Below are 14,238 nucleotides of genomic sequence, written 5' to 3'. Positions count from 1 at the left end.
CTGCCCCTGCCGAACTCATGAATAAATTCTTAAATTTGCTGGATTTTTTTCAGGTATCTCAACCGTGCCATTTTTTAATCGAATCATTCAATCACCCGTAATTTGTTCCTTTTAAACTGTTAGCTGATATGATTGACTTTTCTATTGTAAATGCTTTTAATTGTGTTTGTATTATAATGATTTTGATTGAAGGAATGAAGACAAATTGTGTGTTAGTCTCATTTGTTTTCTAATGTGTTCAAATGACTTGAAGTAAAACACAATTATTTTCGAACATTTTCACTATCAATTGAACTAATGAATTCTAGAACAACATATGTATCTTCCATCAATATCCCTCACAAAATCTGGTTGCACATCAACTAACGGTATTTAAAAGAAACAAAGTATGAGTGTTTCAGTGATTCAATAAGAAAATAACATAGTTGAAGTTCCTGAGGGGAAAAACCCAATAAATTTAGGTATCTGTTTATGTATTCGGTCTTATAAAATAGAACTGAACTACATATACACTCAATTATATACGCTGGGTATATATTATGTAACTAAAAGTATCAAAATTAAATATTTGAAAAAATCATATTTTTCCATATTTGGGGCTTTACACAACATAAATTTGAATTAATCAGACTCCAACACAAGTATCGAATACCAGATGGAAAAGGTAATTTTTTTTTCTCTAAATTTTAATAGATAAAGGTATCAATTGAATGAAGTCACAAAACGGGGGGCTTAATTTGACATATGAAATGTTTTTGGGAAGAAAGTCGAATTTAACGAGAAAATAGGGTTAAAAAGCACCTACATAAAAAAAAAAAAAAAGTAGCCAATTTTTACCATCCAGCACGAGGAGTTTCACTCTCCTTTGTAAATTTCAGAGAAATTTTTGGAAGCTTTTCTGAGATCAACAAACCAGGTGTCTTTCTCTTACTCGGCTACTGTGGCTACTTCCTTCGTCTTCTTCTATTGCTTCGTTCTCTCCGAAACGCATCGTAGTCTGAGAAATTTCATCAATTTTTGAGCGGCGGAGTCAGCGGTATTAAATCTGCGTTGTTGAAAGGAGAGTTTTCATTCATAGAGAAGAAGAAGAAAATGCTAGGGGAGGGAGCCCAAACCCCTAGTCGGTGAGTTTAATTTGAGAATTATTAGCTATACTTTTACTTTCCGTTTCTCTAATTAGGTTTCGAAGGATTGATAGTAATGGATATTGAGTTGACAAGACATATAAGTAGCTAGAGATTGAGAATATGTTCGCGTTCATGTTATAGATTGAAGAACATTTTTGTATTTAGGTTATTTAATTAACAAATAATATATTTGCTAGTTGCTAAATTGATTTGACTTGCATTGTGATCCTGAAGATGCTGTGTTAGGAGTTGAAATTTAAGTTAATAGACGTTTGGATGATAAAGGCATGCAAATTACAAGTAGCTGCAGATTTTTAGTGTGTGTGATTACGGTGTTTATTGAAGAGATATTGAACTTGCTAAATTTATTTGACTAGCATTACTATTCCGAGGACACTGAGTTAGGAGTTGAAATTTGTGATCTTGATATCTGTATTTGGATTAAACAGCGTGCAAGTAGCTAAGAGATTGATTATTTTTTGTATTTATATTATGTATTCAAGAAATAATGAACTTTCTGATTGTTCCGACTAACATTACAATTCAGAAGACTCTAATATAGGAGTTGAAAAACATACAAGTAGCTTATACATTGAGATTTTCTTGTGTTAATGTTACATATTGAAGAATAAGGAACTAGCCAACTTAATTTGACTGGCATTATGATCCCGAAGATGCTGAGTTGGGAGTTGAAATTTGTGCTTTTAAAATCTCTATTTGGATGTAAACATACTAGTAGTTAGAGAGTGAGAAATGAGAACTTTTTGTGTTATGTTATTATTGGAGAAATAATGAACTTGCTAAATTTATTTGACTAGCATTATGATTGAGACTGAGTAAGAGTTGAACTGTGTGCTTTTTGAACTCCCTATTTGGATTAGACAACATACAAGTTTTTTGTGATTATGTTTAGTTATTGAAGACATTATGAACCTGCTAAATTGATTTGATTCTTTGACTAGCATTACCAGTGGGAATCTGCTGTGTCAGGAATTAACTGTTAGGAGGTGAAGTTTGTCCTTATGTTTTTCCTCTCTTTTTTCTTTTTGTCTCGTGGTGTTATCAAATGAGATCTTTGTTGGATGTACAAGTAGCTAGAAGTGATAGGTTTTGAAGTTTATGTTGTCAATTGAATGAAATTATAAATCTGCCTAGTGAATTTTGCAAGTGTAGCGATTCCTAAGATACTGATAGTTGCTTATCAAATTTGCATGTGAAGTGTTCATTTTGGGCTTTTGGCACTTCCCTCTGAAATTGGGTAATGACATGATGAATTTCTGATAAGCATTTCATGTTTTCAAGTCAATATGGTTTGAACTTCCTTTGGAAAGGAACTGATGGTTATGCTTTTACTTTGGTTGAGCGGCGTTGAATGATTAATAAGAATATTCAAAATGGCTTTGTTTTGCTCCTCATCATTGGTTTCTTTCTTTATTTTCTAGGTTTATGCGATACTTTATTATGAATCTCTTAAGAGTATGGTAGGGGAAGTGAAGAGTGTTATACTGTCGCTTCTATTTGTGTTTGTTTGCCTACTCAAATTCAAACTCCATGCAGATCAGAGTTGCTATGTATGGTGAAGAAGAATTCAAAGATGTTAGGGCAAACCATAGTGGAAGATGAAACATCAGATGTTGAAACGGATCCACGTTTCTGGCATGGCGTTATGGATGTGTATTTCATTCGTGGAAGGGAGTCTAGGGGGCGTCAGGAAGATGATCTTGTATTCTTTGTAAAAAAATTGGTACACATCTTCTCATTTTCCCCTTATTTTAGGGTTATAAGTTGCAACCTGCTGAATCTGAATAACAGTTTACTGAAAGTGAATTACTACGATTATATATATATTTGGTGCAGCATTTGCAGAAACATGGGTCAAATGAAAACGAATCTGCAAACTCTCCATACTTTGTACGCAGGTGGGCACCTAAGGTAAAAACAGCACAAGTTTTTCATTCAGATGTCTCTGACACGCGTAAAGAAGTATTTTCTTTCATTTAAGGTGTTAATCATTTGAATGTATGATGTATGTTTACTCGACTGTTATGATCCATATGGGCCAATAAACTTGGAAATTTGTATGAATCATCAAGCTGAGTCTTTTTCTTCTTTATATATGTAGACTGTCTTGTTTAGTTTAATTTGGATTTTAAGCAAATCTCTTGTTTTTGTTTCACTGTACTTACTTTAGGTCTATTTTAACGCCACATGTGTCAAAGAAAAAACTCGAGGTGATTCAAGGTTTCTAGATTACGCCTGAAATAAGAGCTGAATACAAGTAAATGGGACTGGAAAATTATATCTAGGTTATGAAAAAGGGTAGATGTTGGACATGCTACATCTTAAATTAACTGTTGCCAAATGCTACGTTGGGGAATAATGGTGAGACGTTCTTATTTATCCGTCATGCATGATAAAGATGAATTGTCATTTCTCGAAAGAGGCAATACAGGAGTGGTCCTTCTAAATAAAGGCTGGTGGTTCATCACTCTACTTGGACCATAAGATAGTTGGGGATATGGATTTTCAAGATCGTATACTAGTTATGTTTTTGATGAGTGCCAGTGACCATTGATGTTGCAGTATGCTATGAGGAATTTTTACCTTTTTGTGTTATAAGATCACGCAACACTAAAAGAACTTGACATTCTTCATCCTGCAGAGTGTTGTACTGTTTCTTTTTGCATTCATTGTGAGGTACTGTCTCACTCTCGTTTTTAAGTCTATTCCTACAAACACTGCAAAATATGCTTTAGGAATGTTATGGGCTCTCAAGTTCTGTAAATTTATGGCATAACAGTTTCTAAATACAATTACATGATATAAGTATCTCATTAACTGGTTAAGTACCCAAAGAGCCAAATTCATACTGAAAAGTTAAGATACTGTGATCGGAAAACATTTATCCAGATTCCATGGTCACTTGTCTTCTTTGGAATCTTCAATTATAATGTATTCATGGGCATCCTGAGTCTAGATTGATATCATCTTAGAGGACATATACTTCACTCCAACATTGATGATACATTTTGATGTTAACAAATTTATTTGACAATTGATATAGAGATTATGCAATTGATATAGATGATTGTTTCACTAGCTTTTGCTTCGATAACCTAGTAGTTTAGTTTGAAGAGAATGAATTCAGATTTGGTTTCTACATTTGATTGTGGTCACATTAAAGGTAAGATTGATCAATAACAATTGGAGTTGCTGGGTTGGTGGTTAGAGTTATGCAGGTAAACATATGTTAGCAATGTAGGGATTAGTTATGAGAGGAAATTTATGTATTATTTTATGCAGGGATTAGTTATGCATGATTTAGTTATTTATGTATTAGTTATCTCACCGTCTATCCTGCATAAACTAATACATAGATTCCTTCATAGCTTATACATTTATTAGTTATGTGGGTTTCTAATTGCAAACCAAATACCGTATTAATTTTATACTTGAATAGCTCACTTCCTAACCAACTACCAGAACATGGTATTTATTTATGCTGGATTTCATACTTGCCTTCAACTTCAAGCTAGCTACCAAACGACCCTTAGTTATTTATCTTCATCAGAATATACTAGATAGTATTAGATGTTTTCAAAGGTGACAAATTTCTATTGTTTATTGTCTTCATGTCAGTTGGATGACTTAATTGGTGCAAGTGCATCAGATGTTGATTGGAGGCGCTCCTTTTACTTGAACTTAATTGCTCAAACTTCTTTTAGTGTGACGGTTGCAATTTGCAGGTACTATTCCATACTTCTCTTTGTTCCATGATGTAGTGTCTTAATGTTCTACTTCACATGGTTGTATGACTTTTGAGTTTTTTACTTTGATTAATAAGGGAATACTCAGGAAAACACCTATAAAAATTTTGAGTATCTTCTCAAGATATTTCTGTTTAATTGTTTTTGGTTCAAAAAGAGGAACTTCAGCTGTAAAATTTGCCTGGATATTCATTGTCCTTGTATCATATGTTTATGCATCAGCTAAAGCATAACAACTTTTAGTATTCTCTTTAGTGATATTCCTTTTTTTTTTTTTGGTTTTGTGCTAGTCAACAGGTCCTTCAGAATTACCAGACTGGAAAAGACCGGCCACTATCTCCTATATACAAGGCAAGTAGGCAGATCAGAAACTTCCTATTAGTGTTCATACTAATCTGATTCACTTTACTATTCAAGTAGTTATTACATAAAACCTGCTACCCTTTTTTATTACTGTAGAAAGCCAAGTAGATTTTTGTGACATGTTTGGCTCCTCGCGTATCTCTAGTTTAGTTTCATCCCTTGAAGGTTTTCATAAGTGAAAGCAAATGGTTGTTCTTCTTTTATTTCTATACTTTTTCAGGTTGTCAAAACAGTCTATGCATCTCCAAGTCGTATCAATTTTCATTTGGACTCAAGAAAGGTAAGTGTGTCTAATATCTGGAGATCCATATGACTGCTTTTATGCTTGGTATAAATGTCTTCTAATGGCATTATAAATATATATTCAGGAAGTAGAAACAACCTCTGCCTACCCAGAGATATGTTTTGCAGTTGATGATTTCGATTCCACTTTTGATGCAGTGGTAATATATCAACTCCCAGACCACTTTTGTTAAGTTGCTATGTGGCTTAATATATGAAAGGCATAATGTACTGGAAACCTTTCCATACTTGACTTTTATATGCTTTACTTGAGTCGAGGGTCTATCGGAAACAACCTCTCTAGTCTTTACCTTCACAAGGTACGGATAAGGCTGCGTACACACCACCCTCACTAGACTCCACTTGTTGGATTACAATGGGTATGTTGTTGTAATAGATTATCTTATCAGTTAATCACCCCGGGGTTTTCATGTTTGCTGAATGGAAACTTATTCTTGCCCCCTTCCCTTATGTTGTTGAGAGGCATTCTATTCTGCACGTCAAATACTAACCTTTTATTTGCATTAGACCTGTAAAATAGTAACACCTTGAAGGATCACGGGTGGTCTACCATTTTGCATGTAATCTAGATGTTAATCACTCTTTGGTTTTCATTCACATTTGATCTGTAAGAAAACAATTATATCTTGATGGATTGCAGTAGTCTATCATTTTGCATGCAAAATCCGTGTAAGATAGGCATTTTGTACATCTTTTGTAGTTTCGGACTGTAAATACCTTCCTTTGCTTGTACAAGCATTCTGTATCTCTAGTTTGCTTTCATGTATGACATTGCAAAATTCTAGAAGCTTTTGTTGCATATCTCAATTTTGGCCTCATGCTCATAGAGTCCTGCAAATCATTTTTGGCTACTTTATCATTTCTACCTTGAATTTAAAACCGTTTGTGAAAATCTCTGATTTGTATTTATTAATTAAAAAAACAAGGAGTATGAACCCCTATTCTCTAAGGCTTGAATTATCAATAGGTTGGATAATCCTTCAGTTAGTGACTTAGTTTACCTTGATGTGGAATAGATTTGATGGCCTATACCAGTTTAATCGAATGTGAAGTTGCCATAAATGACACCCTGAAGGAGCAGTAGAATAGATGACATTGGGCTATTAATTCTTTTGTTTCCCAACTGATCTCTGGGAAAGAACAAATGTTGCTTAAAGTTTTTCTGAGGTTGATTCCCCCCATTAAATTGGGAGAAAACATGAAATCCGAGGCAGCATTCCACGAAAGGGCACAAGTGTGATAATCAGCATTGATCGCTAAATTAACACTCACGTGAAAATAAGTTAGAGCATACTTCTTCATTCACTTTTGATATAACTAGTCACTACTGTAGTAGCACTGCAAATTATGTTTCTTCAGGTCTTGACAGATGTTGATCACTGCTATTGTGTACTTTTAAATGCACATGATGGAGCTGCATTTCCAAGGGAGAGAATACGACAAGACTGCAGTCCTGCTGATACATCAAGTAGTGATACAAGTTCTGGAAAAGCACCAACATCAAAGGTTTGAGAAACTGTTTTGCTCTATTAGTGAATAGTATTTATAATTCTTGCTTTACTTTGGTGCTTTTAGTTTGTAATGACATGACGTAAAAGTAAACAATAGCACTGAATAGTGAATTCTACTTTATTATTTGTTGAAGAAATGGAAGGTTATGGAATATTGGATTTAGTATAATTGACACACATTTCTATTTATCATGCAAAAAGTGTTCATCTATTTACCTGCCTCCTAACGGGAAATTTAAGGAAAGAAAGCAGCCCAGGAATATGTTTTCTCTAGTCGAGACACAAGAAAACACCATCTCTGGGTTTCTTTCTCATTGGTTCTTTTAAAACTACTTTGCATTTTCTTGACTCCATTAACAAAGCCAATCATTTCATCAGGAAACAAACATCATCGGTGAACTGCTTGGTTCACTAAAACTTTCTTTTAGGGATGACATATTTGGTCATCTGACCTAATTTGACGTCTTAACAGCCACACTCTCTACAGTAGTTTTTTATTTCACTTGCACAGCTAAAATTAAGCACTTATATTTTACCTTATCAAATGTTTGATAGAATTTTCTGATGATTTTTTCTCTTGCTTACAAGCTTCTGACAATGTATTTTGAGGTCCTCATATGTTGGATATTGTGTTTATTATGTATTTAGCGTAGACTTGCAGTTCTCATGAAAATTTAGTTGTGAAGTTGTTGGTGTACTAACAGCTTTTAATATGATTCCAGATTACTCTTTTCTCAGGCTTCGTCAGCTATCAAATGGTCCGAGATGCATATGACGGTAAATCTGCTGTTTCGACATGTGGTCTTCAGTATCATACAATAATTGTTTGTCGTTTCTTTTTGTGACGCTACCAAATCAATTTTAAATGGAAACTGGTGAACCATCTGGATTGTTCCACTTTGCATGTCCCATTGCACTTGTTTGTAGTCCAAACTGTCCTGTTTAGCAACTAAGATGAGGTGTTAGTACTGTAAAACTTATTGGGAACTATTGAAGTGTGAGGATTGTATATCATGATATGACTGTACGAACTTAGATCCTCTCTTTGCCATAAAAAAGGGTACTAGTTGAAAAGTTATTTAATGGATGAAATGACACATCGATAATTTGATCTCATTTATAAATGTTTTTCAACCTCTTGAAACTTTTAAAAGTTGGATAGAATAATATAATTGGTGGAAATGGATACCCTTTCTGTAATATATCGCATTATCTTAGTTGTTGTCTTCTTCTAATAAAGTTGTTTGCTTATTTATCCAAATAAAATAAATATTGTAAACGGTAGCAAAATAGTGAGTCTCACATGAATTAGGAATGAGGGAGGAGTATCATTTAAGGAATTGATGTCACAACTACACCTCTGCATTGCTGGAGTTAAAGTCAAAACAGTTGATATAGTAAATCATCGAATTTCAATTGCAGGGAGATTTCCTAGTCCTTTTTTTCTGGCAGTTTCAAGAGGAAAATGTATTCTGGCAATCTAATGTCAACTCCTTTTATGTTCACAGCTGGAAGGTCTGGATTTGGGAGCCTTCTTTCACTTCATTCTGTCGGGAAAACTGACAGGATTTACATGAAAGGCCCTGGAGGACGTGGGGAAGTTGAAGTAGCTGTGTCTGGTGTTGTAGGTAAACTGAAAAATAGTTACTGCTTCATCATGTTGTATCACAAAATTTGATCTCCCTTTGTGAGGTTGTGTTATTTGATTTCTTGTCATAAAGATGGTGATTGCTCAATTTTTTACAGAGTAACTTATTATATCTTCTCAATTTTGCTCAGTTGATTTAGAAACTCAAACGCTCCAATAACACTAGCAGGGAATTCATCTACATTTATTGGGACAAATATTTCTGAAAATCTTAAAGAAACCTGAATCTTGTGATAGCTACTTTTGTGCATTGGTGTGGGTCATTCCATTTATGCTGTCTTCTGTGTGAGCTAGAAGATTTCATTTGATACGAGTATGCATGGTAACTAATCACTTCGGCTGCAACCAAATGCATTAACAATAACAACATACCCGGCGTGGTCCCACAAGTAGGGTCTGGGGAGGGTGGGGTTGTATGCAGACCTTGACCTATCTTTCTGGGCTAGAGAGGCTGTTAACGATAGATCCTCGGCTAAAAGAAATATCAATTTTCATATGCAATCAAATGCTTTATTTAGTTTAATCTGTTTTCTTCCAGCCCTTTGAAATGGTACTGCATGATGGTCTTCCTTGTATAGATTGATCTATTTAGACCTTCTGCAAATTAAATATTCGATGCTTTTACTTCTGTGTATCAGATCAAAGCAAGCAGGACTTGAGCCAAAATTCTGTAGACCACGACTCGAAAAAAGGATTAAGCTTCAGTGCAGTTGTGAGACGAGCTGCATCAGTTGCATCAGAGGCAGCAAAGCATGCATATGCTGCTGCCTCTGCTACCCGAGATGAAGGACTGATCCCCCTAAAATGCTGCTTGATGTCTATATCATTACCTTGGGAACATATTGCTCATGATCTTTTGTTCAAGGTGAGAGCTATTTCGATTAGCACAATGTTCCTTCATTCAGATCAATCTGTTTGGTTATTTTTTTAACTGGAGCTCCTTTCATGAGTAGACCTCTGAATGAAGTTTCTTGTTTCCATTTCAGGGAAGTCCTCCCGTTAATCTGTAAGAATTTCGTGGGTTTCAGAATAGGACTTTTTTTTTTTAACTCCAGAGATGGAGAAGACTAAAGAGCATCACTGAAAGGTGAGATAGCTGCTCCATTATGAAACAGAAAAAATGGTGATAGTATGTATATAAGTTTCCACCAATCCCGATCCCCGCTCAAGATTTAATTTGCTTCCCATGCACATCAACTTAGTACCAGGGGCGGAGGTAGATGTCCTGATATGAGTTTGGATGAACCCAGTATCTTTTGCTCAAACTGTGTATTTGTGTTAAGGAATTCATTAAATATGTAAACATTTAATATTAGAACTCAGTTATATTAGCACTTGAAAGAGTTGTTCTATAATTCAAAAACCCATAAAGTTGAAATCCTGGTTCTGCCTATGAGTTAGTAAATATCCGTCTAGCTCGTGTTGAATTGGCATGTTAGTTCTAAAACTGAAACCTGAATCTATATTTGGGAGGCACAAAAATCCGAAACAATGGAAGATTGGATTGGCTATTAAAGTACAAAGATCACTTATCGACAGTTGAGAGCATGTATGTTTGGGTTGATATAAGATTGGAAAAGTTTGTGATTTCTTTAGATAATAAGTGAAGATTCCTTTGCCATTGTAAACAAACATTTTTAACGCGTATTTTTTAATCTTTTATCTTTTTGCTTATTCAAATATAGTAGTTTGTGTCATTTTGCTTTCTTTCTTCGTCTAGAAATTCCTTTTTCTGGTACACCAAATTGTCAATCTACACCATCAAATTCTACATAGCTTAGTTACAAAGTAGATGATTCAGACTCGAGTTGTAAAACATTTGTTCCACCAAGATTTCGCACTATTTATAGATGTGCACACCTCGATTATTTCACCAGGTACTTGCTAACTTACTGCACTTGGCCACAAACTCGGCCTGGTTCAATTTTCTTTTAACACTATCATTATGCCTCATATTTTAGACGTTCATCATGACTTTTTATGATTATTTCTTGCTAGAGAAGAAATGATAAATGAATAGAAATTTTAACTTTAAACTAGGCATTTTATTATGTAGGTACTGTCGAGTTGTCTCCCTTGATAAGAGTCCCCAAGTTGGGCCAAGATAATGCACAAGTAGTAAACGGTAGCTCTTTCTTTATGACTTTACCGTACTTAATCACATGGAACCTACTAGCTACCTAGCTAGCTTTGAAACCATTGGGAAGAAATAAAGAAAGTATAATTTGGGTACCAACATGAGTTGTGATACAATGATGAGATTATTTCATCTTTAATCAAGATTTTCGAGTTTGAGTTCGAGTTTAAGTTCTGACATGCAAAAAATTTATTGGGAGCGTCACTAGTATTCGATTCGAATTAAGTCGGGACTTCAATATGGATTTGGACATGGACATTCAAATATAGACATAGGAAACAAAAAAAAAAGGTATAATGGGGGCAAGTGCCAGTGTTAACTTTATTTACAAAATGAAGGACGATAACAAAGCCAGAGACTGCATGTTAGTCTCCACTATACACATCATGGGCTGGTGTTATTTTTATTTTATTTTTCTAACATGGACAAAACAGGAAATAACTGCTAACAAAGAAAACTACCTCAACTTCCACAACTAGAAAAACTGACTTTGGGAATGGGAATAATCTTTAATATATTAGTAATTTAAATATAAACTTAATTAATCATTTGTTAACTTAGTGCTAATGCAATCTAACATACAAAGACAAACTTTGCTTTTGTCGACAACATTATAAAACTCATTTTTTGATTAAGGAAACAACATGATCATACATTTTTATGTTTAGTGCAGCTTTATTATTTTGCAATTACATAGCCACAAACAGAACATGTTCTCCACAAGATGGATAATCAACAATTAGTATATGTTAAAAAGTAATGACGAAAGAATATAGACAAATCCTATTTGAGGCATCCATCAATGGGGAGAATCTTTTGTTAAAAAATAAATAAATTAGGGTGATGTCCCGATCAGTTTACACACGTCTTGACTAGTTCATATGAGACTCACCCGGTGTATACACCCTTGGAAGAAATTAACCTTGTAATTTTTATTTTTTTTTTGCCTCTATTAATATTTAAATTTGAGATTTCATGCTTCTCTACTCTTCACACTTCATTGACCACTAAGCCACGTCCTTGGATGTCATCAATTGAAAAAAATCTATATGTATTAGATAGTAAGAGTAGACATTGTACGATATTACAATTACAACAAATTCAGTATAACCTCACAGGTGATATCAGGAGAGTGAAAATTTGTTCTTTTTAGTAAAAACCGTCTATTTTGAGTATAGAGATTCATAGCATGTCACCTTGACATTGTAGCCTCCAATTCCTTAACTCTAACTAAGACAATAACCAATTAGACCACATATTTCTTTTATTTACCATTGGTAAACTAATTTTAAAGAATATATTAACCCAATAGAGAGTTCAAGTTTTATATGTTATTAGTATCAAAAAAAAATGTCACTCCATATTATCAAGTTACCCAAATAATATCAACTTTTTAATTTAAATGAGATTTATAATGTTAAAAGTTAAGACAGATTATTTAATGCAATAATGAAAGAGCACATATCAATGACTTTTTCTTTCATTAATGCTTTTTAAACCTAAGTATGAATTGAACCATGCTACAAGATTAAATAGGAAAGTAACTTGTACCAAAAATAGTAGTCTTTCAAAGCACCAAAGGACAAAAAGATAAGAATTTATAAAAATAAATAAAACCTTAAAAAGAACAAGGCACATGGGTGTCCAAAATTAACCAGTAATAACTTTATTATTTTCTTCTGAATTAGCACATGAGCAAGGTATTTAATTGACTGACTCTACTTTGTTAATTCTCTAATCTCATTTGTTGTTTCACTTTTTTAGTCTCATCCTTCGTCATTAAGCTAATCTTTTCTTTTTCTTCCTTTTCATTTTTTCTAATTTTTTAAAAAATTTTAACAAACCACCCCACTACAGTGTTAAAAAAAAAGGGGGTACTTTATATTGCTAAGGATCCATCACCATCAACTGCCTACCTAGCCCCAAGGGGCCACCTGTCCTCCCAAAAAATTCTATGTATATATGATTATACTCTTGCTTTTACGATGATATTTTTTTAATTACGAGCGGCTCATTAATGTTCGGAATTTAAAGTCAAGCTTTACTGAGAAGTAATATTATTTTTGTACGGGAAAAAGAGAGAAGAAAAAACAATCATATACAATTTTCATTTGAATGCACTTTCTAAAGATTCGAAAGCTCTTTATTGAGATCGTATCAAAAATTTATTTATTCTTTTTTTATATATATATAATAACTGAATTCGTATTTTTTAGTTGACATATATTTTTTAACAAACAAGTTTTAGATGAAAACAATACGAAAATTTTTGTCAAAGACTCTCTTAAAGAAACAAAGAAGAAATATAAATGCTAGAAGTATACTAAAGATTTAGAGACAAATGTTAAAAGTAGATTGAGTATTATATGGTAGAGAAATCAATCAAGTGCTTCTTTATTTTCGACTTATTAGTAATCTATTTCTTTTATATGATAAAAAGTTCTTTTAAATAATACTTCATAATTTTCATTAAAAAAAAGTGGAAAATATAACTTATAGTTTCATTGGTATTGTAGGTATGAACTCTATTACGTCTATCGCTCCCTTTTCTTCAAATGATATAATTAAGGAAGTCGAAGTATGATTACCGTCTTATATATTTTAAGTAGATATTTATATTTGCATAAAGTTGAACGAGTAGATATATGAGGACACCAAGTAGGATATAAATTATTGTGTAGGATGTCATGCAGGATATATTTGTCTATTTATCTGACTTTATACAAATTTAAATGTACTTGTGCACACTAAAAGTCGGAAAACATATATATGAATGTAAGCCTTAAATAACGTATTTAAGTATTATGCTTTTCTAACTTTTCGCTCTAAATTAACGAATATTTGTTGATCACTAAAACAATAAAATAATTTGTGTTAATAATATAATTGCGCTATATTATTTTCAGCAACAATAATAAATGTAGATATTTATAACCATCACTTTGTATAAATGCTGCTAAAGATTTTAACAACTCTAAATATAATAATGTTAACTTAATTACCACTAATGAAAAAATTTATTACTAATAAATATATCTTTTATTGTAATGACTTATAAATAAAAGACTTGGGGAAGGGTGGATGACAAAGTACCAGCATTGTGGGATGGCTATAATTACCTTTTGATTTGTAAGTCCAAAAAGAAGGGAGAAAAATAAAAGCAAAAAAAAACAGAATATTCTATACGTATATATAAAACCCCAGGCAGACCCCTCTAGTAGTATATATGTTCCTCCAAAACTTTATTCACTAATTAGTATTTATAATTTAACATAAAAATTTTTAAAAAAATCAGAATATGATATAAAGGAATAATTAAAAGGAGATATTGGAAAAATTTAAGATTCCACCATAAAAAGGTCTCAAAAATTCACTTAGTACC

At 33.1% G+C, this 14,238-nt stretch overlaps 1 protein-coding gene across 2 annotated transcripts; it reads left to right on the top strand.

Annotated features, from left to right (window-relative positions):
* The first annotated feature begins 831 nt into the window (after positions 1-831).
* On the top strand, positions 832-10,097 carry LOC107015561 (uncharacterized protein KIAA0930 homolog). 2 transcript variants are annotated; one of them, XM_027916680.1, is made up of 13 exons: positions 832-1,124; positions 2,570-2,608; positions 2,685-2,871; positions 2,985-3,059; positions 4,767-4,873; positions 5,185-5,245; positions 5,478-5,537; positions 5,626-5,700; positions 6,920-7,066; positions 7,794-7,848; positions 8,580-8,699; positions 9,358-9,584; positions 9,706-10,097. In XM_027916680.1, the coding sequence occupies exons 3-13, from the start codon at positions 2,701-2,703 to the stop codon at positions 9,727-9,729; spliced, it is 1,122 nt and encodes a 373-aa protein (XP_027772481.1). In that variant the 5' UTR covers positions 832-1,124; positions 2,570-2,608; positions 2,685-2,700; the 3' UTR covers positions 9,730-10,097. The 2 variants fall into 2 exon arrangements, with proteins under 2 accessions (XP_027772481.1, XP_015071358.1); XM_015215872.2 differs by lacking the exon at positions 2,570-2,608.
* Positions 10,098-14,238: the final 4,141 nt, after the last annotated feature.

This window comes from Solanum pennellii, chromosome 4 (assembly GCF_001406875.1).
Source record: "Solanum pennellii chromosome 4, SPENNV200".
Classification (NCBI taxonomy): Eukaryota; Viridiplantae; Streptophyta; class Magnoliopsida; order Solanales; family Solanaceae; genus Solanum; species Solanum pennellii.
The sequence above is the reverse complement of the archived record's forward strand: the minus strand, read 5'-3'. Positions and strand labels throughout refer to the sequence as shown.

What these genes read in the sequence shown, in the direction of transcription:
- LOC107015561 (XM_015215872.2), top strand. Translation starts at nt 1,093, where the DNA reads ATGCTAGGGGAGGGAGCCCAAACCCCTAGTCG. An exon ending in GTGACGGTTGCAATTTGCAG is followed by an intron (nt 4,874 to 5,184) that starts GTACTATTCCAT and finishes GTTTTGTGCTAG; the next exon opens with TCAACAGGTCCTTCAGAATT. An exon ending in CTCATGATCTTTTGTTCAAG is followed by an intron (nt 9,585 to 9,705) that starts GTGAGAGCTATT and finishes TTTCCATTTCAG; the next exon opens with GGAAGTCCTCCCGTTAATCT.